Genomic DNA, 26574 nt, shown 5'->3' on the forward strand with positions numbered 1-26574 from the left:
TCTCTATAGAAAGCTCCGTGCTTATTTCGGTTGTTGTAAAACGTCATAATTATTCGACAATTTCTACTGACGTTGCGGTAGAGCCAATCTTATTGTCAAAAGATTTTACTATTAGTGGGATTTTGTTAAAATTTTATTCAATTGAATCTAAAAGTACATCGCTATCATATCGAAATTGGCCAAGAAAATTACATTAAATGTTTTAGGGCGATAATAAAAACGGTATTAATAACATTTAATTTACAAAATTAAGTGCTGTATATATAGTGCGTATATATTCAAGTGTTATGTTGCAGGTAGGTCAATGTCGTTTTCGGTTTGAAAGTTTATTTTTCCAACGCTAAACTTCAAATTATGATAGCTTTTTGTTGTAGAACTTAATAATTACAAAAAATCCAACAAAAGAAAAAGAATAAAAAAGTCTATCAAATAATCTAATGTTATTAATTGCCATTATATCGACCCAAAATTAACGGAAGGGTGAAATATGATAAAAATGCAGTCAAAATCGCGTTACTTGAGTCATTGGCTACAAACAAGATCCCATTCCCGCATTAATGGAGTTTGAGGTGCCTATACGCCTTTATTTCCCTCACAACATGACAAAAAAAAATTAGTTCTTCAAAGCCACTCAAATACTCTCAATCGAAAATCAGTCTCATGAAGTATACGGAAGTGAAAGCAATGAAGAGGGCTTTACCAGATCCAAGATTCAGTTTGGAGAGGCTTTCTACAAATTTTTCCGTCGGGTAATTTACATACCTGCGACAACTACTTTCTCTGAAGGAAATGCAGTAATCCTGCGAAAATCGAATAACTACTAAAATCATTCAACGTCATTATGTTGAAATGTTGAAATTGAAAAAATGCACTGAAACATAATGTTTCCCATTGGCATGGAATGGCTTCATATTTACTTTTAACTAAAACCAATGGTGGTCATTCAGTGGTTCTACAGGTATTTTTGCTAAAGGTTTTGCTCGAATGTAATTGACTGGCATTAGTAGTCAATGATCGTACGCTTGTATTTCGTCTATCGTTCTGTTCCCTACGTTAGAAAAATGCGTCAGTCTTATGGAAAATGTATGTTGGACCTTAAAACTTTTCCTCAATTTTCATCATGTTTGAACACGATTAGAGAAAAAAAAATAAAATTTAAAATATGACACCCACATAAAAAGGACAAAAGTGTTCAAGAATTGTTTCAAAACAAAAATCAAATAAATACACCCCTTGGACTTGAAAAGTCACATAGGTAATCACTCTGAATAATAATTTTTTATAGTAGTTTAAACCTACAGGGGCATTATGTCAATTGAAGTTACCACTGTAAATTGCTTTATTTCAATAATTCTTAAGGGCTGTTAAAAAATAATGTCTTTGGTAAGAGGCTTATGCTTCGCGTGATTCCTCAAATGGTGTCAATTAGTTTTTATCTAGATGGATGAGTATTGACAAAAAATTAAGGTTCAGGTGAACTACATAAAGTCTAAAACTTTATGTCTTTTTGTGAAGTTCAATGAGCGCTTGTCAGCATTCGCAGGAAAACGTTCTAATTTTTTAATTTTTCAAGGCACCTGAATTTCAAAAACCAGAATAAAATAAAACATCAATCAAAAAAGTGTGAAGGCGAGTTTCAGCTAGTTTATGTTGTATGTTTCGTTGAAATTAAAGAGGTTCATCGGAAATTCAATGTAACGGAGCTACCGAAATATCGAACATTGTTTCAATACCGATACACAAGTTATACTAGATTCAAGCGAAAAAGATACTTTAACGCTTCGAATGGCATTATTTACTGCTCGCTCACGATAAATACATCCATCTATGCTCACCATTAAAGATTGTACAGAGTGTACTTTAACTGTGGAACGGCGGATGTATAGAAATAGACTAGAGCAGCATTTGGCAAGCATGTTGCACATCATCAAGAACACGGTTGAAGACAGACTTTTCTTTTTTCACTTATAGTTAGCAACGTTTGAGGTTTTCGCAAAAAATGGTTGAGCACGAAGAATGCGTCGATTATACCGGCACTTCATACAGTTACGATATTTGTAGCGGGCAATGGTGAAATACTGCTTCAAAACTGGACAGTATTAACTCGTCATAAAAGCTACCAATTGTACCAGTGCGAGAGCGAGCTAAGCGAATGGTTACTGAAGCTAATGCAGAAAAATTTGCATCAGTGAAGTGTTCCAGTCTTTTATGAGTAAAAGATTAAGTTGGTACTCGCATTCAACTGAGTGAGCAGATAGTTTTTGGAGGTAATCGGGTATTGGCTTCCACAAAACCGCGCATAATCCGAAAAAATTTCCATCACAATCGTGCCCTCGAACTCGATCCAAATCTACAAGCGTTTTAGTCAAATCTACGCGAGTTCTGAATTAAGATGTTTTTTAGACTAATCAGCCTTTTTTATATTTGTTAGACTTTGTTTCTGCTTGCAAAACACAGACGTTTTTTATAAGTTGTTTCAGGCCGGTAGCTACCAGGGGGGCTAGGGGGGGCTTAGCAGCCTACTCTTCTGCTAACATTTGCTACAAAAATCAATCATGAATTTCTGGAGTGAACTTAAATAAATAAAATATAAATTAAGTAAAATTTTTCATGCGAATTAATAATGAAATTGTAATCAATTGTTTGATACCTTTTATTGATAAACTTTATTTGAAATCTCATTTTTGCTAGGATTTCAGTCCGAAATGAGGATTTTTCTATCCACGTGAAATGTGGACGGCCCCTTTTAGATTTTATCATGGTCAAAAAAAACTTCACCGTTAGTTTGTCGAAATGCTAAAAAAACCTCAGGCACAATATCGTCAAGTGTAAATAAGATTCTTTCGGATGTAGTTGAATATCAACGATAATAGATTGACAGGTTAGGAGAAAGAAGGGGTTTGATTGTCTTGGTAACGAAAACATAGTAAACAAACATGATGCTAAAAGCTTCTACGTCACAACGTCGAAGGTTTCATCACAACGCACTGGTAGATATTGATAGAACCGAGGGAATGCAGGGCTAGTAGCGAACTTGGAGCGAAATAATAGTGACTTCAGTGACTTTTTCAATTGAAATAGTGACCAAATAGAAACTAAATAGTGACCAAATAGTGACCAAAAATATACAAAAGAGGGTTTTGAAATTTATTGTTGAACCATAAATGAATTAAATTTTATCTGAAATTTATGTCTTTAGAACATATGATGTGCAATGATTTGTTCTCATAGAAAAAAAGTCTAACTAAAATCTGTATCATAATTTCACATTGAGATGGTTGTAATAACACCTAGTTCAATATATTTGAATACAAGTTTTCGAGTTATAAGTGTTAATGAAAGTACGTGAACGAATGTATGCACTCTCGAATACGCATTGGTGTGTTGGTGGTCTGTCAGTTGTATTTAGCTCTTGATGTGCGATGTAACAAATCCGGAAAGTCGTAGTAAAACGATTTTTGGTCACAATATTCAAACATCTCAAATCATGTGAAGCTAGGCGAGATTTCGTTTATTAAACCATCGAAAATTACAAGCAAACATTCTCTTTGGGGGATCGTTGAAAATTCTGTCGGCCACGATCTGCAAGGATGCCGCAAGTCGTAAAATTGTGACTGTTATGAAGAAGCGTGGCCGGCGAAATGATAACGTTCAGTTTGTAATTCTCACCCATCTGAGTATATCTATTGAATCGGTCCACAATATTTTGGCCGATTCTTTTAGAAAAAGAGGCTCGATAGAGTGAAAATGATACTTTCACAACTCGCTGTTCGCGAGTTCATTGTTTCTGATGAGAAACTATTTGGCCTGGAGTGTGACTGGTTACACAAAACAATCGAATGTGGGCAGCAGCAAGAGACAACATTTCAGAGTTCTAAAGGAGTGTTCCTCGATTGCAGAGTACAGCTTTAGCGATGGTCTCGGGAGCAATTTGCAAGCGAGTAAACTTCCTCTAATTTTCATTTACAAAGACGCCGAATTTAATGCTGTTTATTATAAAACGGTGGTTTTGGAAAAAAAAGTTACCCCGTGTCTTCGAAAACTCTTCAGAGCTAATTACTACAGGTATACCTCGATTTTACGCACATTCTCGTTTTTGAAATGTGCGTAAAATCAAATTGTGCATAAAATCGAATCAAAATTTTTAATTTTTTTTATAGCCCAAAATTAACTTCCGTGATCGGAAATGTGCAAGAAAACATGTAGGGATCATCCAATTAATATGTAACGTTCAAAGTGGGATTGGAAAGCTTGACAACTCATAGAAACAATATTAAGGGTCCAAAAAAGAGAGTGACATAGGAGCGGGGTCGAAGAAGGTAATTATTTGCGTTACGTAAATGATAGACGTTCTCTAATGTGCCGTGGGAAACTCACCCAGAACATATGCAAAATGCTTTGAAGGAATTACTTAAAACAATGAAATGGGCGTGTGTGTATGTGAGTATATATGTGTATGTGTGTTCGCGTGTGTGCGTGTGTATGTGTTTGTATGCAGGCTTGTAAACGGTCACCATTTTCATTTGATTTCGCTTCCTTAGCGTGCGTCAAAGTCGGCTTTCGCTCGTAAACGTAAAACAACCAAACCAACACCGCTCAGCTGACAGAAAAAACAGGATAGTCAAATGACACTCGCGTATCAAAGAGATGCACACTGTCAATCGTTTAGCGATGTTATTTCGGCCTATTTCTGTCTACTCCGTTTATTTATATTGAGAAATATTATTACAAGATCAATGTTATAAATAATTTCCAGAATACATGCACTCAACGTGCGTAATTCTCATCACTAGAAAAAATGTCAAAATACGTTTGAGGAAAATAACGTCGTGATGGCGATACTCATTTGACATGTTTGTTTAAGAATGTATTCAGACAGCGAGCCTTGGTAGCGTCAGAGGAAGAAGAAGACGATTATCGCAGTGAAAAGTGGTTCTACCGTGACCATTTCGAAGCCTGTTTGTATGTGCCTATATGTGTGTGGATGTGCGTATATGTGTGTGGATGTGCGTATATGTGTGTGAATTGGTGTATGTATGTGCGTATATGTGTGCGCGTATATTTGTGCGTATATGTATGTGTGTTTGTTTGTCTGTGTGTGTGTGTGTGTGTATGTGTGTATGTGGGAGAGTATATGTGTGACTCACACATTTATTTTTACCCACATACTAATGCTAAGGAGGCATTGAAAACAGCTCCCCTATCTTGTAACAGTACACGTTTTATATAAAAGTTTTAGTAAATTACTCCAAAAGAGATTGTGTGCGTATGACGTCAAATATTTTACGCGTTAGACATGTATACAACCTTGAAAAAGTTCGCTGTTTCGCAAAAGAGGTCTTGTTGTTACTGTCTCCCAGTTTTCGGCAGATTTCCCAGTCTATATGGACGGCCCCTTATAAGTGAACCATGTTTAATATATATAACCCTTCATTAATCAATTTAATGAAGAAAACATACGAATTTAAAATGTGTTTGAAAAAAGTGTGCGTAAAATCGAGGTAAAATGTGCGTAAAATCGAAGTACGTAAAATCGAGGGTGCGTATAATCGAGGGTGTGTATAATCGAGGTATAACTGTATATGTTCTAGCAAGACGGTGCATCAGCGCATTCTGCGAACTTGACTCAAGGTTGGTATAGGGACAATTCGAGGGACTTTTTGAATAGAAATAAATTGCCGTTAAGTTCACCTGATCTCAACTCAATAAACTTTTTACAAAATCTCCAACTTGTAAAGCGGTTATCCAGAAAATCTGGGAATCCGTGCCGCCTGTGACAGCTTCGAAAAGCGTTTGAAGTTAGTTAAGCTAACTAAGGGAGGGGTTTTTCAAAATATATTAAAAATAGCATTGTTCGTTCCGAAAATCTGCAAAAACAATACTAAGCCTGTTTGTCCCATCAATGATTTTCCACGCATATTCAACCCACTTGACATTTTCTAATCAAATTCGTCCCACTTAAAACTCGTTTGTTTGATCTGGAACATGGGACAAATATGCGTAGAACGGGTTATCATTATGGAATTTCGAAATGGTATCTGGTAAACACCGGTAGGTTCGGATGATTGAAAGCAAAATCCTACGAATTGAGACCTCAACACGACTATGCACAATATAAGCTCAAAATTTTTGAATCCACTTCAACCAGGAGGAACAGTTGATTTGAGACAAGCAAATCAAACTGCAAACGTAATTTCATTTAAATAGTGACTTTTTAGTGACTAGGCTCAAAATAGTGACAAAGTCACTAAAAAGTGACTCGCTACTAGCCCTGGAATGTGCTATGAGTTATAACATCGAGTACAACATAGAAACGTCAAATCTGTTTTTGCTTTTTTCTTACTTGTGTTTGCTATTGATACAAAACTCTCGTCGTTTCTTTTATTTTCGAACGGAAAGCTCATATACAAATTATGAAGAGTTTTTTTTACTTAGATCACAGCATTTTTTTGGATAATAACCAAATCAACTGTTTCTACTTAAGAAGTGCAGGGGCTAAGCCCCAACTGAAACAGCAAAATAATGAAACCAATCCGACCGACATTGACGTTTTTGTATCAGGTTTGACGTTTTCGTATCTTCGATGTTATACTTCGATGTTATGAAAAGGCATTCCCTCGGATAAAACAGACTTTTAAGCAATAAATACAACTTTTGAGAAGAGAATTTTCATCCGTAATTTTGAAATCAATTTATAATCATCTGGTGCAGAGGAACGAAAAAGTTTTGATAAAACTCGAGTTATACACATTAAAAGATTCAATTTTAAATTTCCAGCCAAAATTTAACATAGACTTTAACCGAATAAGGCTTCCCAAAAAGACATCATAAAAATAAATGAAATAAATCAAGAATCGAAATCAATTGTTATTCTACAAAGTGCCTAGTTTTCTTGCTATTTCTTTCTGTAATAGCACATCGATTTCGAAAATTACCGTGGTATCTCGTCTGAACTATTTTGTATTTATTAATTTTTCTCCTTACAATGTTTTTTCATGTGTTTTAATCTGATGTTTATGCATGTAACGAGAACGATGGTTTCACCAGCCCATCTTTTGAGGGATCTTGCGTTTAATTGTCTCTGCATTTCTCGACCAATTATTAATTAGCTGTTAATTCCACCCGTGCCTTACGTTCAGCTCGCAGACTTCTAACAGACGGATCTCTTTTAGGTCGCGTAAGAATAGTTGGAACTGCTGAAAATTATTTTGATAGCAAGACAGTTAGTATTCAAAATGATTATTGTCTTACCATTTTCAACAAAAAATGGTCGATGACCGACAAAACTCGACCCTCTGGTTTGAAGTGCTGGGAGCTTTGCAAACTTGCATCAGCTGACAACTGAGACCCACAAAATTGAACCCGTTTCGGGTTGGTTCATGCCACGGAAAACTATGCATGCTAACCGGTAGTTTTACTTTCCGTATCTTGTATGATGTAATTTCACATGATTTTATCGAGTGAAACGGTATTTTAAGTCCTATGCACTCCGTCATCTTCACAGAAATGAACACACTTGACTGTTCAAAATAAACTTTGTGACGTAATATCCCCGAGCGCTTTGATCGGATTTCATGTTGGGCGTGTACTTCTCAGCGAAGGAAAAAAATCACCTCTAGCGATTAATGAATAGACATAAAACGAGCCTAAGATGCGTTGAAAGCGTCGTCAGTATGCGAAAAACAAAGTATCGGTGCTGGTGCACTCTCTTTGCTTTCCTCTTCACGATATATTGCTATTCATTAGTGTACACCACAACACGTGGTTCTCAATGTGCACAACTCGGTATATGAAGTTATTCGTCTCTGTTACACAGAGGGATCAGAACTTTTTATATCCTTATTCATTTGACTCATGAATATGAATTTTTGTCAGAAAAAGAAAGAAAATGCCAGTGTATGCCCTCCTACTCTCGCTTAAACTCAACCGCTGCAGAAGTAGTCCCTTCCCCCACACATTCCCTCTCACCGCACCCAACCTCTGCTGCTGTTCAGGCGACATGCTATTCTTCTGTTGCTATCCTTTCTTCCCCTAACTACCGGCCTATGGAGAGACAAACGCAACGATCGAATCGCTTCTTAGAGCTGATGTAGTCTAGTCATGTGTTTGTTTTCTTCCAGAAACCTATGCACCATATCATCATTTCATTATGGGTTGAGAGGATTCAAGTTTAGTCCCGGCCTGTACACTTCGTGAAGTGCACAAGTGATGAATAAACGACGATTGCATCATATTCGTTTCGTTTCCATCACTGGTACTTATAGGAATAATGCCACATTTTCACCAATACGGCGGTAGGTATCTGCTTAACCTTTGCTCAATTAATATTGGTTGAATATAGAATTAAAATAAAGCTGACACAAATTTCGAACTCTTTTTATGTCCAAGGTTGAAAAAGGAATATCTTAGATGAAAAATTGTATGCAAGTTACGACGTTTGTAACTTCAATACCTCATGTCAATATTTATGTATGTTGGTTGTACATTCGGCTGAGTAGTCATACAAGAAAGTAGAACGACTCATTTTAAACTGTCCGACAGTAACGTTACCATCGCAATAGGTCCACAGCAAATAAATTTAATGTACCCAAAATCGCCCCAACCAGTGTTGACGATAAGCTTAAAAAAGCATCTGGACAAGGAAAAAACAAGAAATATTTTCCCCTGAAGATGTCACTGATCAGTGACGGAACGTCGGACAGTATAAAATAAGTCATTCCACTTTCTTTTGTGACTGCTCAACCGAATGTACAACCAACATACATAGCATTTCAACAGTCGGAAACTCACCAACATTTATAAATATTTCTGTAACAATTGAGTAAAAAATGAAATTTTGATTGATGTTTCAAAACAAATATAATAAAAAACTGGTATTAGTAGTTTGGAAAACAATATGGCACTTTGATTTTCATTTAAAAAAAAGCTGATGAATAAGCTGTAGTTTAGAATTTTTGGTTTTCCAAACCGATTTGAGCTTGATTTTTCTAAAAAATAGGGGCCATAATGAAAAAAATCAATATTATGCATGATGCAACAACGATTTTGACTTCAGGAGTATCATTTATTCATAGCTGACCAAGTTAAATACTTAGAGCTAATTTATGAAAAAAATCTTACTTTCAAGAAGCACATTGAGAATATTCAAGCAAAGTGCAATAAATATATAAAATGTTTGTATTCTCTAATCAACAGAAATTCTAAACTTTATCTCAAGAATAAACTGTTAATTTACAAACAAATGTTTAGACCAGCAATGTTATATGCAGCCCCCATCTGGACAAGTTGTACAACCAGAAAGAATATGCTTCAAAGGATTCTGAATAAACTTCTGAAAATGATATTGAAGCGTCCTTGCTGGTTTAGTACGAATAAACTACACAGGCTTACTAATGTGGAAACATTAGAAAATACGACAAACCGAATTATCAAAAAGTTTCGCCAAAAATCATTGCAATCCTCAATTACAACGATTAGCCTCCAACCCTCAAATTCACATCCAATCCTCAATCACAACGAGTAGATTTTTTAGTCAGTGATTTGATGTTTGATTAAGGTTTAATTTTAAATTCGTTTTTTTTTTTTGCTTGACAAGTAGGTTTACAATTTTCCTACAATTATATTCACTTAACTGCGGAAGCAATTACAGAAAACACAATTTAAAATATATGCAATAGTGTTCATATGTCGCCGTTTGTGGCAAAACACTAAAAGTCGAAGTCACGTGAGAACAAAATCGCCCCAAATGATGATTTGAATGAAACTTTGCACACGTATTTGGCGTAGAAAACTGAGCATTTGACTGTGAAAGTCGGGGAGATTTTTTAGACTCATGAGTTATTTTCTAAAAGAGCGCATGCATTTTGGCATAGGTTTTAGGCTGAGTCATTTAAAAACCTCATACAAATGACGACTCAAAGCTTACTGATATACTCGAAAAGGAGAAATTTGTCTCAGGGACTGTCTCCAATCTTCAGGTGACCAAACGGTGCGTCCACCAATTGTCAGACTAACGGAGCAACCCGCTACTAGTGACAAACGCTATCTGAAAGCACGGCTGCGTGATCACAAAATTGTGGATACGGTTCGAACTCTCCTTGCTTTCCTGCAGGATCAGCCAACAACGGTATGCAAGGAATCACCAAAATTAGTGCATCGGTGATGCTGGCAGCTGAAGGACTACCAACTGACTTAAACCTGCTACGTGAAATTTTCCTGGACGTACATGAAGAACTGGGAATATCACGCAATGACGTTATCGTTATCCAGTGAACGAACACACCGCCTACAACAACTAGAGAGAGCACCGACAAATTTTACAAGCCGAGTTTTCAGAGCTGATAGCGACTGAGTGACTCAAAAATAGGAACTTTCGAGACCAAATAACTGAAAAAAGAGACCAAAAAGAGACCAAACAGGAACCGAAAAAAGACCAAAAAGTGACTATAAAGAACATTTATAATGAGGAAATTCAGACTAAGAAGCAAAAACAATACAATAAAAACGTATAACAGGGTAACCACTCAAAATCAATTTTCGATTTCTCGCTTTTTCCTGGTTTTCCCAACAATATTTCTTAAAGTTTCCCAATGTTTTATTATTGAAAATCAGGAAAAAAACAGTGTTAGAAAACTATGAAAACTATATTCGTCGACTCTGACAAGTTTCTACATAGAGTCCTGCCCAATTTTCGCTCTTTTTATCTCCAAATCGTTCGCAATCCTCGCCTTATGGCGCTTTTTTGTTTCTTTCACTTTTTTGTTGTTGTTAACTTGCTGTTGAGCTTCGAATGTTTCTGTTATAGGAAAATTCTGACCCTCGAATTTCAAGTAGCTAATGCATGTGTTTTTTTTCGAGGATGCGAATAATGAACACGGGTTTAGGATGTGATTAAGACTTAGGAAAAATTTCCTTCGTCCAGACGGGACACCAATCCGCAATCTCCGTGTCGAATTTCGTTTAGGACTCAAAAACTTTGTCTTCTCGAAAAAAAATCTTCATGTAAAATTTGACCTCAATGAGATTTTGGGAGGAAGACCGAACAGTGGTCCAAGTTTTACCTACTAATTTACCCGATGAAAAATAATGTCTCAGAAATCGTCGAGATCTTTTGTTATCTCGAAATACATTTTTTTTCGAAGAACTTCGACACCTTGAGCATACAAAATTTTCGAGCTGAGGCCAATAGAATGTATCAGCCATTTTTGATGTAGAACTACGTTTTACTTTAGCATACCACACAGGGATGCAAACTGAAAAACTGGGAAGAAATTTGTCCCTTTTCAAATGCTTATAGGTCGGTTGGTTTTCAACCGATTTTCTTCATTCTTGCAGCAATCGATTGGAAAATTATACACGCATCTGCCCAAATGCAGAAAAATGTTTTTGTTTATTTGTTTATTTGTTCATCGTCTTCGATCATATCGTACAGACTGGTTTGTCTTATGCTATATTTTTAATTCTATTTTTAAAACTATTTTTGGTTAAGTTAAAGTCAAATAAATCACTGACGTCATTGAATCCTCTTAGGCAGGAACTGAGCGGATTGTTATAACCATAGCTTGTCCTGTGCCCGGGTATGGAGATCATTGTCCAGTATCGCAACTGGCGCTGAGGAACATTTATTTGAATTAGCAGGAGAAGGTCTGAGCAGTCAATATTGTTCGTTAGGACGTTGAAAACAAACAATCGTTGAAGTTTTATTCGTCTTGTTGACAGCAATTCCAGGTCAATCAAACGACATCGTTGCGAGTAGTCGGGCAGATGTACAGGGTCATTCCACGGTAGGTGACGAAGAGCAAAACGTAAAAAACATTTTTGAACTCGCTCAATGCGAATAACTTGAGAGGTATTGTACGGGGCCCATATGGGAGCAGCGTACTCCAGAACACAGCGTACTAAAGCACAGTATAGTGCCTTAAGCGCGTACACGTCAGTAAACTGTGAAGCATTGCGGCGAATGAATCCGAGGATCGAAAAAGCTTTAGCGGTAACGGCGGAGATGTGTTGGTTGAAGCGGAGCTTGGAATCGATAATGACGCCCAAATCACGGATAGACTGCACACGGTCCAGTGGAGTTGTGTCGATGTTGTACTGATGACTAATCAAATTATGACAGCGACTGAAAGTGATCACCTTGCATTTGTTGATGTTCACACGCATCCCGTTCTCTTTGCACCAACGTGAAAGTATATCGATGTCTTTTTGCAAGCAAATACAATCCAACATGGACTTAATTATTCGGGAAATTTTCAGGTCATCGGCGAAAAGCAGCTTTGCAGAAGAAATTCGTTGACACAAGTCGTTAATGAAAAGCACGAAAATCAGCGGTCTCAGTACACTACCCTGTGGAACTCCAGACGGGATGTCGAACTTTCTAGAGCGTGTAGAGTTCACCTGGACGAATGCGCTTCTACCGGCCAAGTACGACATTAACCAGTCGGATATCCAATCGGGGAAGCCCATATGCCTCAGCTTCTCAATTGCGAAGGTGTGCGGAACGGTATCGAATGCTTTTGAGAAGTCGATGTATACCGAGTCCACTTGATTTCGACATTCAATTTTCCGAAATAATACGCTGGTGTAACATAGCAAGTTAGTTGTTGTAGAGCGACGCGGGACGAAACCGTGCTGATCGTTCGATATTATCGATTTAACTGCGGATAGCATGACCTCATGCATCAGAGATTCCAGAAGCTTCCCTAGACAGCAGAGAATAGATATTCCGCGGTAGTTTTCAACTTCTCGTGTGCTCCCTGATTTGTGAACGGGTATCATTTTGGCCGTCTTCCATAAAGTCGGAAAAGTTTGTTCATCCAGCGATCGATTAAACAACAATGTTACCGGACCAACTAGCGACTCGGCGCACTTTTTCAATACTATAGGAGCTAATCCATCAGTTCCAGCCCCTTTCGATTCATCAAGCTTAGTAAGCGCTATGAATACATCCTCACGAGAGAAATTGAAAAACGGTAGACGAATGTCGTGGGAAAGTACGTGCTGAAAACACTTAGGATGGAGCTGGGGCGGCACAGTGTTAAACACGCTTTCAAAGAAGCACGAAAAAAGATTTGCGGCTTATTTGGGTGTGTTGGCAGTGGCTTCTTCGTAAAACACACTGTCCGGGACGAGATTACTAGCTTTTTGCTCTTTAACGAATTTCCAAAACTCAGTAGGATTATGCTTCAGGTTCGACTGTAGTTTGTTTAAATAGGCTCGATAGCATGTCGTAACTAGTTCCTTATAGGCTGTTTCTGCAAGGCGAAGTAATTCACGGTGCTCATTGGATTTATTAAGAAAAAATCGTTTCCGCGCCTTTCGCAGTTTGTTGCGCATATTCCTGAGCTCGGCATTCCACCATGGTTTCCTAATGGCTCCACGAACAGCGCGACGACGCCGTGACACCTTCGAATTGAGTATTTCGAACAGCTTGTCGTAGAACGAAAAAACAGCGTTGTCGACAGTTAGACCTTCAATCAGCTGTACCCAGTTAACAGTTGAAAATTCAGCATTAAGAGAGCTGAAGTCACAGCTCCTAAAGTCAAAATCGAGTAAATCTGGCTGGCTGTTTCCGAGTTCAACATGCGTCGAACTACGCACATCAACTTGCAACTCAAACGGTGGATGGTGAAGGTCGATTGGTAAGAGCGGAAGCACGGGTGGCGAAATTTCAAAATCGTCCAGGGAACTCGTGAATGCTAGATCGAGTGTTCTACCATTCGTGTTCGAAAAAGAATTCGATTGCACCAACCCGCATGTAGAAATGGATTCACAAAAAGCGAGTTCTTGCTCGCTAGAGGCGTTAACTGTTATGCATCCATTGATATCATCATCAAAATTCCATTGAAGCTGGGGAAGATGTTGTTTGAATCTACGAACTATTGCACTATTGAAAATTGTCAAGCCTTATTGAAATAAAAATAACGTCCTCTGATTGGTCGCTTGCTTGCTGTGTGTGTATGATATGGTATCATGTGTGTATGTATGTATGATATGGTATGATGTGTGTATGGTAGAATGATATGGTATGATGTGTGTGTGTCTATGATATGGTATGATTTGTGTGTGTGTGTGTGCTGTGTATGGTTTCTAACTCGGCACGATATGCTAACTGCTGAATCCGGTTCACGAAATTCACAACCCTTCATTAGTACACATTATAACTCATTACCCAAGTAAAAATATTGGTTTTATCAAAGTGTTATAGCGCTCAATACAGCCAAAAAGGCGCTATAAAACTTTGATAAAAACAGTTATGTTACTAGGGTAATGAAACACTCAATGCATTTGTTAATAGTGTACGTAGTTCTACGTCATTTATGCGGTCATGTCTTGGATACAACCTCCTACTTTTTCAAGGTCCTTAAATTTATTTAAACCGACACACAGAGCAGTAACTCGAGTAAAAACCTGGCCAAAATTATTTTCGCTGCTATTTAACAATATTTTGGGAAATATTTAAGTGAGAAGTGGAGGTGGCTGGTTCGTGTATTGTATCAAATAGTAACTCTAAACGAGTATTGTATCAAATAGTAACACACACAACTTAATGTTTACATTTACATAGCCTATGTGTCTTAATTATTGTTAGTGAGCAGATAAGGTAATACGCTCGTATAATTTGTGTTCGCAGAAGGGGCAGCGGAGCAAATAAAAGAATTTACCAGAAAAATGATATAGCAAAATAACTTCATTTAGAATTGTCAATTTGATGCTCACAGATTATATGATGCCTCGTGGAACTTACGCAGGTTGGAGAAAGACTTTTGTACGGAGTGTTATTCACCCGGATTATTGATTCTGTGCATCAAGTTAATTTTAAGTTAACTTAAATTAGTTGAAATTCATTCACTAAACTAATCTCATTAAATTTTTGTTGAGCTGAAACACTGTTTTAAGCATGAGGCAGGGGTTTTTTTTCATTTCCCATGTACGTGTGAACACTTAACGTAAAAATTCGTCATAAACAACATTTTTCAAACGGGTCGCTTTCTATCTAATTTCTATCAACCGGTTTATTCGCATTGAACATGAAGAACTCATTTGCTGCAAAATATTGATCAATTGTTATTGAGCGTCAGCCTGGCACAACTTGTTACTATGAATGATTTGATTCCCAAAAAAATGCTTGAAAATTTGTCAATGTTTGCAGCGCTCCCAGCATATGATAATATCGTTCGACGTTCATCGAGTGATGGCATTGTGTGAAGAATTTAGTTAAGCTGCAGAAAAAATATAGCGGCACCAAGAAGCGACAAAATACTTTTTTCTTATTTCGGCCAGCTTTTTGTTCTAGGTACTCCTCTGTACGACACTTCAAATAAATTATTTACAAAAAACATTATTTTCAATAATCCAGTAAAACCAGAAGTCGCTAGAAAACACTGTAAAAATATCATAAAATCAAAAGAATTATAGCGGTTTTTCTAGAATTCGATAAAGATAAGAAGGGTTTCGCGCCAACACGACTGCGGGGTTGGTAGTAGCTTCTCAGAATTCAATAGGACTTTGCGAGTGTGTACACGCAAAAGTGCAAGCTTCAATCATCCAATATGTTCTTCGGTTCACACAGAATTTGCTCTGACTTCGCACAATGAATGAGTGAAACGCATAACGCAAATGTTGTACAAGGAATACATTGACAGCGATCAAAATCAGAATACAGTTAAAGCCCTCTATTACGACAACTTATATAGCGACAAATCTCTCTATAGCGATATTTTCAATGGTCCCTTCTGCTTCATATTCAGAAAAATTATCTGTTTAATTACGACATTTCTCTATAACGACGGTCCCTTGCGATGTCGCTATACAGCGATTCGACTGTATGTATCATATACACACAAATCGTATTGTTTCGGTAAACTTCGGTTTCGGGCGAACGATCAGCTTCGAGGTGCTCAAAAAACCGCTCTTTACTTTCGCGAGCCGGTGCGTATCAACGGCTCGTGCATCCCTAAAAATCGACAGTCTTTCTTTTTCAGGATATTTTCTTGAATTGTGTCGGGCGTCCAAAATTGTGATGTCATTTCCTGTAGCACAACAGATACTCCTTCCAACATCGTCTGATAATTTTAACGAGAAATCGTAAAAGAGACTTTTAGGTGAAGAAGAGACCATTTTAGAAGAAAAAAGAGACTTTAGAGACCTGTCGTTGAAAAAATAGACTTTTTAGAGACTAGCTTCAAAATAGAGACCAAGTCTCTAAAAAGAGACCTGCTACCAGCCCTGAGTTTTCGAAAAAACCGTTTTCTTTCGATAAGAAAGAAGAAGACTTACAGGTAACACTCACCAACCCTCAAACATCGTCAACCACCATATACCCGAAAATTTCTTCACCAACGCGACTGATTTGACTGACTGACTTTGATTCACTGTCAAAATTTTAATCGCATGAAAGGCCCAGCCAAAATGAAACAAATTCATAGGGTGTTTGATCCTGGTTCGAACTAGTTTCAGCGTTTTTCATGATACACTTGGGTTGATCTTAGCGTTTCTAATAAATGATGGCAGTTATGTATCAAAATTGATTTCTAATGTGAAAACACACTTTTAACGATTATATTGTAGTACTCAAAACTGTATTTCAATGCCTGAATGATTTACTTTTCGATATTTAATGACAGAGAAATAATGATCCAGGTTCGAATGCTGATTGTGGATTGAACCATTTATATGATCCTGGTTCGAACTACTGATTGAATCGCGCAAAAGTTTTTTTACTCCTCCAAATATGCAATATTCTTTCAATGACTCAAACAAATACTGAACGGATATGGATAACCCCTAATAGCATACTAATTTATCAAAAAGTTTTTAAATATTTGGACTGCTTTGACTGAAATATAAAATATGCGTAGCGACTCTAGCGGTGGTATAAGGAAGCTTGCTAGTTCGAACCACGATCATTTGAAGTTCGAATTAGGATCAAAAAAATACAGTCAAATTTTTGTTTATAATTTATTTCAACTAACATTTCAATTGAAAAAATGTTACAGGAATGGGATAATATTCATGTCTAAATGTTTCAAAACTGTTCTTGCTTGAATATAATTGGTTTGGTTACTATATAATAATGACGACGAACCAGGTCGTATATGAACAACCAAAGCCAAATTCAATGCTTTTTTAATTGTAAATAATTGAACTTAAGGCTGTAATTTTTAATATTTAAAAAAAGACTGATATTGAAAGTATATTATGCAATCGTTCTAATCTAAAATAACTAAATTTAATATGATTATTCGGGATTTTGACGTAGGACTACGTCTAACCGCACTATATTGAGATACATTCGGCGGAAACTAAAACCAAGGTGTAACGTTGGAATGAAAGATTTCAAACGGTCATACTGATGTAACCACATGATGGATTACAATAATCAATATGTCGTTGGATTGATAAAATGATGGACAATTTTGTCATTCCTCAGTTATCATTATCATTTCATAGTTAAACAGTGGAAATTTCACAAAAGTTTCAAGGTCGAATTTTCACGAACAATTTACCAATCACATGCGAATACACCTGGCACAGACTTCATGATTAGACACCAACTACCTGCTGTGATACCTTGTACAGCAGTGGCAAAAAAAATTGACAGAATCTCCACGTCCCAATAGGTCAACTAATGTTCGCTTCCATGAGCCTAGACTATTTTGATGTCTTGAAGGTGAAGCTTTTTCGGAAAGTTCGTAACCACCTCCACTATCAGACAGTTTTACGTTCTGCTGTTAGAATGTTATTAAAACTGATGTCTTGAAGGCAAACATGCAGGCAAAAGTACTGCACCGAGCAATGTATGAATAGAGCGCTGGTCACTCGTCGTCTATCAGTGCAGTAGAACTCGATATTCATTTGTGTGCAGCCAAACCAAGTAAAGACTACATTGCCGCTGTCGACGTACAGTGGGGCGTGTTGGATTAACGCGTAGGTATCGTTTTGCGATCTGGAACACAATCGAATTGCCGTTTGAATTGTCTTCTTCTTCTTGTTTCGTATAGTTGCAAATATCAGAATTCAATATGATTATTCGGGTGCCGCAAAATACACTGCGCCACCGGGGACAACAAAATTCTGTACGTGTTAGTCGAGGCAGATAGCAGGGTATATAAATTAGGTTCATTGTACAGATAAAATGCTTTGTTGTTAATTTTTGAACTCTACACTCTGTTTTTCTAATGTCCATTTCAAATTTTCTGTGAATATACATTTTTGTCTAAAAACTGTAATTCTTTATCGTTATTTTTTATACGAACTTGTAACTGCAGGAAAATTTTATTATGTGACATCTTTGCTGCTTGGTGATCGGAAAGTGAGCCAGTGCTTCAAAGGGAAATATAAAACTATTGTAGTCCTACGTCAACTATGCGGTCGTGTCTTGGAAACCACCCTCATACTGTTTTTCGTAATAGTTCGAACCAGGATCAATTTTGGCATAGTTCGAACCAGGATCAAAAACCCTAACAATGTTTTAGGCCCATTCTTTTCCGTCATATTGGCGACTGAAACAAACTGGGATGAAAGCGTTAAAACTAAAGAAATTTTTGGAAATATGTTTAATGTATTCAGGAATGACAGAAATCTTCAAGAGTCCGAAAAGAAGTCAGGCGGAGGAGTCCTCATAGCGGTTTCTGTGAATTTTAATTCAGAAATTGTTGCTACACCTAAATTTAAAGAATTCGAGCACATTTGGATAAAATCGCACATAGCTGGGAAACACACATGGTCGCTGTGGTTGGCGATGTCGGTCGGCTAGCTCTCCCACACGGTTGTGATGTCGGGTTCGATTCCCGATCAGGTCGAGAAACTTTTCGGGCTGGAAATTTTCTTGACTCAGCACTGGGGCACGGTGTATCGTTGTACTTATCCTACAACATGCAAAATGTGCCGAAAACAATATCGATAACGAATTCTGTCAACTAATCTAGTTGATCGAGACCGCATTAGCCCCCAGGCTAGCGTGCGATATTGTTAGGATAAAAACACACGTATTCGCCTCTGTGTACAAATATTCATGAAGATTTCTGTCTGATCGAATCATTTAACCCACTGTTGAAAAATGAAAAGTTGCACACAGCAATTGAATGTTCCTTATTCTCACATGAATATCAAAGACCCAAAGACTGCGAGTATTAGTATGCGCTTGAATTCAAACTCGCGAACTATGCAAATATAAATAAAAAAAAAAAACAAATTAAACTGTGTCATTTGGCAATAAATTTTCAGAGATGAAGGAAATGTCGAATCATCTGTTAGCGTCTTCTACAAAATTCTGTACAACATCATCTCTCAAGAGATTCCATTAAGGAAAAAAACGACGCCACGCTAACACTAAACATCCAGTCTGGTTTAACAGACAAATAAAGTATTTAAAAAATCGCAAACAAAAAGCCCACAAAACTTTCAAAAAACACAATGAAAAAATGAAAATTTAGCAATTTAATTGGAAACATGTGATCAATTGAACTTTGCAATCAGTCAAGCATTAGGAGAATTCAATGCGACAACTGAGCTAGAAATTAAGTCTTGTCCAAAGAACTTTTTCAATTACGTCAAAACAAAACTGAAATCAGACATTAATAATGCAACTGGACAAACGTGTGCGTGATAACTCGGAGAAAATTGTAATCTTTTTGCAAAATTTTTCCAGGAAACCTACATCACATTTTCCGAAGCAAATCGCTACCGCGATTATTTTGCGTTTTATCCAGAATATCCAAGAAACGTTGGTATCAACAAACTCCGGGTACAGGATGTTTTGCAGGGTCTAAAAAATAGACCCTTCCGAAAGACCTACACCTGACAGAATTCCTCCAGCACTCATGAAGAATCTTGCGAAGGAACTTACATCTCCTTTGTTCTGGCTGTAGGGCTCCCAAAAAGCTCATTTTCGGTGCCTATTTTCAAATCGGGGCGAAAATCTTACATACGCAATTATTCACAAGCGGCAGTTCCACTGTCAATTAAGATAAGGGAACAACGGGCAACACGGACAGGGCTGGTAAGATGGTCCGTTGCTCATTTCTATATAAACCATTAAAATTAACACAAATCATTTATGCCAGTGACATACCAACAGTATTCTGGGAGTTTCGAGATATTATGAAGATTGATACAATAGTTAGTTATTTGAGAAATAATAAAAATAAGCTCACCCTCAACAGCAAAGCAATGTGATGTAGTTTTTGCCGTACCGAATTTAAGCTTCTGCTGCGGTAAAACTTCAGAAAAATATAGTTTTCAATGACATTGGAATAATTAAGCATATTTGAAACATGTGGGTGAAGATAGTTTAGTGAAAATATGATTTTTTTGGAAATCACATCGATCCAAAAAATTTTTTGCCTCTTGGGCAAGACGGTCAGTCGTTGTTATCGCAAAATGGGCAGTCTGAGAAAACGACGATAGCACCATGTCATATTGTTTCTTTCAGCATTCTTAGCACGTGAGATGAGACTTAAAGTCATTAACTCTCATTTAAAATAAAAATCATCATTAGAAACATTGTTAAAACCTATTAATATGCTACATGTAAATGATGTGAATGATTCCATCTGCGCAGCGGACGGTAAGCTTCAAACACGTGCTTTTTTGCGCAGCGCGTCGTCCCGTATAGAAAAGGAATTTGCTATAGTCTTTCATAGGGCCGTCTTACCAGCACAGCCGGTCCGTTTCATATGCACGTTGTGAAATAGTGGTTTTTCGAGACTGTTTTTATTTTAGTTAAAACTAATATAAAATCACTCTAAAAAGGAAAGGTTTGCATTATTTTATGAAAAGCACTAGTGAATGTCAAATATTATGAATATCGTTGGTTGCAATTTTGTGTCTTGAGCAGAATAATGAATGATTTCTTTAGGGTGACCGTCTTGCCCGTTGTTCCCCTACAAACTTTCTTCATTTAAAGTCTGTGGACAGAATCCTTGTCGTTAGCTTGTATTTTTTTAAAACAAGTACTAGGTATATGCACTAAGAATGCATCTACGATAACTAAATTCATTAGTGTTGTTTCAACTATGTCATCGTTTTGTTAGCTTCTGTTTTCTGCTTGCAGGTAACTTTGATAATGCTAGAATAATGAAGAAAAATGTAAAAAGAAGTCTCAATTTTCATGTGTTTTGCAATGTATTAAAAGACATTTTCACAGTAGTTTTAACGTCTATAATGATCAGAGAGACAGACAGACAGATAGAACTGCTTTTTTATGTGATTAGATTGCTTATAGTAATTTAAATAGCTGATTTTACGTATTAAATTATTGGTTTATCATCTTTTATAACAAAATATTAATAAAAAAGAATTCCCGAATTTATCACTTTTTCCATTTTATCACTACAAACATCATCAAGGGGGTTAACAATCGGGTGATCACTGTATATAATTTGAAACATTTTATCCCTTTTCTTGAGAACCGTTCGCCGTTGTCAAAGAATTAATTATATAATATTGATCATACAATTCAATGAACTTATGGTTTATACTGCTCTTTTTTTCAATTGAAATTTAGTGTTTATTTTAAATTTTTATTAGTCAAAATATATTTTTTCTATAGTGTATATTTTTTCATAAAGCACCAATAATTCCCAACAACTCATTCTCAGACACTTCTTCTATACAACCAAAGGTTTCTGAGCTACAATGCTTTGAATAAAAACTATGCCAAAATGCAAACGCACTTTTAGAAAATAACTCATGGGTCTAAAAAATGCTCAGTTTGCTAAGCCAAATACGTGTGCAAAGTTTCAACCAATTTAAAAATGGTCGATTGAATTTTCGCGTATTTCTAGGTCATTTGGGGCGATTTCGTTCGTTAGCAAAACTAGAACTCGATCAATTAAAATACAGGTTGAATTGAAACCCTTATGTTTAGAAAAATATAGGGCAAGCCATGTGTGTCACTTTTTCAAATCTCCATCGATGAATCTAAGAAATTGGTGAAAAACAAAAACAACAAAATCAAACAGCTTCTAACATGCATACCAGACTTTATGATCAAGCAAAAAATGACAACTTTCATTTATGTACCGTGGACCAAACTTCCAGCCGAATCGCATCGAAGTCCAATCAGATCGGAATGGGTTGGTTTCAATTCTGACTGGAACCTGAACCCAAGTTTTCGTTCCAATGTCGAATACTAATGCAGAATTCTTTTTTCTATTTTTACAGAGGCATCTCAAGGAGACACAACATTACCAGTAGTATTCGATGCAGTGCAGGATGAAGGAATAAATAATTTAACGCGAAATGATGCAAACTGTGATAAGACTGGAACTTGCTACGATGGTAAGAAAAAATAATTGAAATAACAATTTATGATGTAAGGTATATGACCGCTACAGTAACTGCGTTTTCATCACTTTCATGAGCAAATTACACAGCCTTCATCCACTTCTTACTATCAAAAGTCCCAAGTAGTGGATGAACAATAAACTATATAGGCAAAATGGAAACATGAATGCAAATATAAGGCATATATTAAGATCGTCCTACCATCTAGAGTCATGGGAAATAGCTAATACTGTGATCATACAAGAAACGAGTTCGAATCGCTTTCTCAAGATTAGAGCAGAACTAATGATCAAAATAACAACATGATTAACTACTATAACAAAAATACCGAGTTGAATCGAAAAAAACAAGCTATGAAAAAGTACATCACCGCTCATATTTTCAAATGTTTCAGTTCATATAATTGTTCTAAAACTAAAAAATAAAATTACAATAATTATTTGGCAAAAAATCTCCAATACCTAGTCAAAATTACTATATTTATTTTCGATTTAAACTTATATAAACAATCATTGCATTACAATGCATCGAACTCCTCCATGAATCAGATATAATCATTAGCAGTGTTCAAATCTCATAGTACACTAACCTTCAAGCTGCAATTATGATTACCGCACTGAATTTATTAAGCTTGGTTGGATGAAGGTCGGAATACTGTAAAATTCTTCACTATGGTTATGTTAGAAATATTAATCACATGTTTTGGCTCATCATCAGCATGTCGATAAAAACGCAGAAAGACTTTCATTGTATTTTGTATTACAACGAAATTGAGAATGAATTTCTTTCTGTGTCATAAACTACCTACATTACATTGTAATACACTTCACTGAATGAACAGTACACCATATTATATAAATCGAAGCTATATTTGATAACAGAGCGCTTCCAGCCTGAATGATCTCGATTAAAATATAAAAAAAATAAAAATACGTAAATCAAGTGTCGTTTATATCAATGAAACTCGGCACAAGTAAGCAAATTGAACTGAAATTTTGTAGAATCAAGTGTAATGTTCTATTCCTTGTACCTCAAAACCATTATTTATATGGAAGCCTGTAAAAGAACGAGTTGGAGCAATGCTTTGTGAAAATACGAATTAATCCACATAGCAGTGTGTTGTAGGGTATCCCAAAAAAATCGACGTTGAAAAAGTCAAGCCGCTCAGCCCTAAATTGAAAGATAATGTCATTTATAGTATTTTTGTAGAACATTTCGACTTTCTAAAAAATTGGTTTCAGGTTGCCCAAACGCGATTTATGAAAAAATGTCTTTTTGAAGCTACAAACCCACTCTTTTGCACTTTTTTCAATTCTGTTCGATTCTCAAATTTTTCTATATATTTTTTTTATTTTTGGGAGGTTTTTTTTTGTTCATCTATAATTTATTTGACACGGCACAAATACAATTTAATGTTTAACGGCGCCAATTATATCTGGTAGCTTACTTTCTAAAGTATCTTAATAACTAAAAGCAAATTTTTTATCCTCGCTGCCGACTACGAGCTGGAACTAAATCTAACTTAAAGCTAGAATGTTTTGCATTAAAAGCACTGATTTGTTGTTTGATGGTTTTTCATCGCCATAGGTAAGCAGCATATTGAATATGTTCCGCTGCTGGGCCAAGATATTACCGACTGGCATATTGGGTTGTCTCCCTCGGGCCTTGAGAGTATCGTGCGGGTCTGATCGCTGTTTCCGGATCCGGGGTCTTAACGTGTTTTTGTCGTTAGGTTGGATGTAGGCGGAAGGGGATAGGACTAAACTAGGGCGTGGATGGATTCCAGGAAAACGTATATAAGGGACATGTAGGAAAGGTCACGGCTCGCCAAGACTTCACGAACAGGAACAGCCGACTGCCTACCTTCGGCCTGCAGGGAAGCTATTAATTTAGACCTGGCGTCACGGTGTACAGGGCATGACCAAACAACGTGCTCTATGTCGTGATAACCTTCACCACAGGCACAGACACCACTCTCTCCGAGCCCAACACGACGGAGATGCGCGTCAAATCTATAGTGATTGGACATAAGCCGGGACATCACGCAAATGAAATCCCGACCTACATCCAACCCCTTGAACCACGGGTTCGTCGACACCTTGGGGATTATGGAATGTAACCACCTTCCCAGTTCCCCTCTGGTCCAAGCATTTTGCCAACTGATGATCGTATTCTGACGTACAAATGAGAAAAATTCATTAAAGGCAATTGGTCTCTCATAAATATCACCGTTTGTTGCGCCCACCTTAGCCAAAGAGTCCGCTTTCTCATTGCCCGGTATCGAGCAGTGAGAAGGGACCCACGCTAAGGTAATCTGATACGATTTTTCGGATAAAGCACTCAGATGTTCCCGTATTTTCCCCAGGAAATACGGAGAGTGCTTAACATCTTTCATCGATTGGAGAGCCTCAATGGAACTGAGACTGTCCGTAAAGATGAAATAATGGTCCGTGGGCATTTTTTCGATAATCCCTAGGGTGTACTTAATTGCAGCCAATTCTGCGACGTAAACAGAAGCAGGATTATCGAGCTTATGGGAGACGGTTAAATTGTTATTGTAAATACCGAAGCCAGTGGACCCATCAAGAAGTGATCCGTCAGTGTAGAACATATTTTCGCAGTTGATGTTTCGATATTTATTGGAAAAAATTTTAGGGATCTGCTGCACGCGTAAATGATCCGGGATTCCACGAGTTTCTTCTATCATGGATGTATCGAAAAACACAGTAGAATCCGAAGTATTTGATAAGTTGACACGATTTGGAATATTCGAAGAAGGATTAATATTTTGGGACATGTGATTGAAATACAATGTCATACAACGGGTTTGAGAATTGAGTTCGATTAACCTTTCAAAATTTTCAATCACAGGACGGTTCAAGACCTCACATTTGATAAGAATGCGAGAAGATAGGCTCCAGAAACGGTTTTTCAATGGTAGTACTCCAGCTAAGACCTCCAAACTCATCGTATGGGTCGACTGCATGCAACCCAAGGCGATACGCAAACAACGATATTGTATTCGCTCCAGTTTGATCAAATGTGTGTTTGCTGCGGAGCGGAAGCAGAAACACCCGTACTCAATGACAGACAATATCGTTGTTTGGTAAAGCCTTATAAGGTATCCTGGGTGGGCTCCCCACCATTGTCCGGTTATTGTACGAAGAAAATTCACTCTTTGTTGACATTTTTTCATCAGATACCTAACGTGACAACCCCAGGTGCCTTTAAAGTCGAACCAGACACCAAGATATTTGTGTACCAAAACCTGAGAAATCGTTTTACCCATTAATTGTGTTTGGAGCTGAGCAGGTTCATGCTTCCTAGAAAAAACTACTATCTCAGTCTTCTCCGGAGAGAATTTTGTCCAAGGTATCTTGCAATAGTCCTTGCAAATCGGCAGCTTTGGCTCCTGTAACAGAGATTACACTGTCGTCTGCAAGTTGTCTTATCGTGCATGAATTTGCCAGACATTCGTCGATGTCATTTACATAAAAGTTGTAAAGAAGGGGGCTTAAACATGAGCCCTTAGGAAGACCCATGTAGCTAATGCGAAAAGTTGCCAAATCGCCGTGCGTAAAATGCATGTGCTTTTCGGACAACAAATTGTGTAAAAAATTGTTTAGAATTGGAGAAAATCCTTGTCGGTGAAGTTTGCCCGAAAGAATGTCAATAGAAACGGAATCAAAAGCCCCCTTAATGTCCAAGAACGCAGACGCCATTTGTTCTTTGCGAGCATACGCCAGCTGAATATCTGTTGAAAGCAACGCAAGACAATCATACGTCCCTTTGGCACGGCGGAAGCCAAATTGAGTTTCTGATAGTAGACCATTTGATTCGACGCAGTGGTCTAAACGACGGAGTATCATTTTTTCCATCAATTTCCGGATACAGGATAGCATTGCAATCGGCCTATAAGAGTTGTGATCAGAAGCTGGTTTCCCTGGTTTTTGGATGGCGATCACCTTCACTTGCCTCCAATCCTGCGGTACAATGTTTTGCTCCAGGAACTTATTGAACAAGTTCAACAAGCGCCTCTTGGCATTGCCGGGTAGATTCTTCAACAAGTTGAATTTGATTCTATCTAACCCAGGCGCGTTATTGTTACAGGACAGGAGGGCAACTGAAAATTCTGCCATCGTAAAAGGTGATTCTATCGCGTCGTGACCCGGAGACGTGTCGCGCACAAAGTTTTGCTCAGGAACAGAGTCCGGACATACTTTCCTGGCAAAATCAAATATCCACCGACTTGAAGACTCCTCGCTTTCGTTGACCGTTACGCGA

At 37.3% G+C, this 26574-nt stretch overlaps 1 protein-coding gene across 1 annotated transcript in view; it reads left to right on the forward strand.

The window, feature by feature from the left end:
• The window catches only part of LOC129733015 (uncharacterized), a 77605-nt gene that overhangs the window by 38959 nt on the left and 12072 nt on the right, over positions 1-26574 (forward strand). Inside the window, exon 4 of the mRNA XM_055694553.1 lies at positions 22168-22284. Within this exon, the coding sequence (XP_055550528.1) occupies positions 22168-22284 (117 nt within the window). The remainder of the gene's footprint in view (positions 1-22167; positions 22285-26574) is intronic.

Source organism: Wyeomyia smithii, chromosome 3, assembly GCF_029784165.1.
Source record: "Wyeomyia smithii strain HCP4-BCI-WySm-NY-G18 chromosome 3, ASM2978416v1, whole genome shotgun sequence".
NCBI classification, from domain to species: Eukaryota; Metazoa; Arthropoda; class Insecta; order Diptera; family Culicidae; genus Wyeomyia; species Wyeomyia smithii.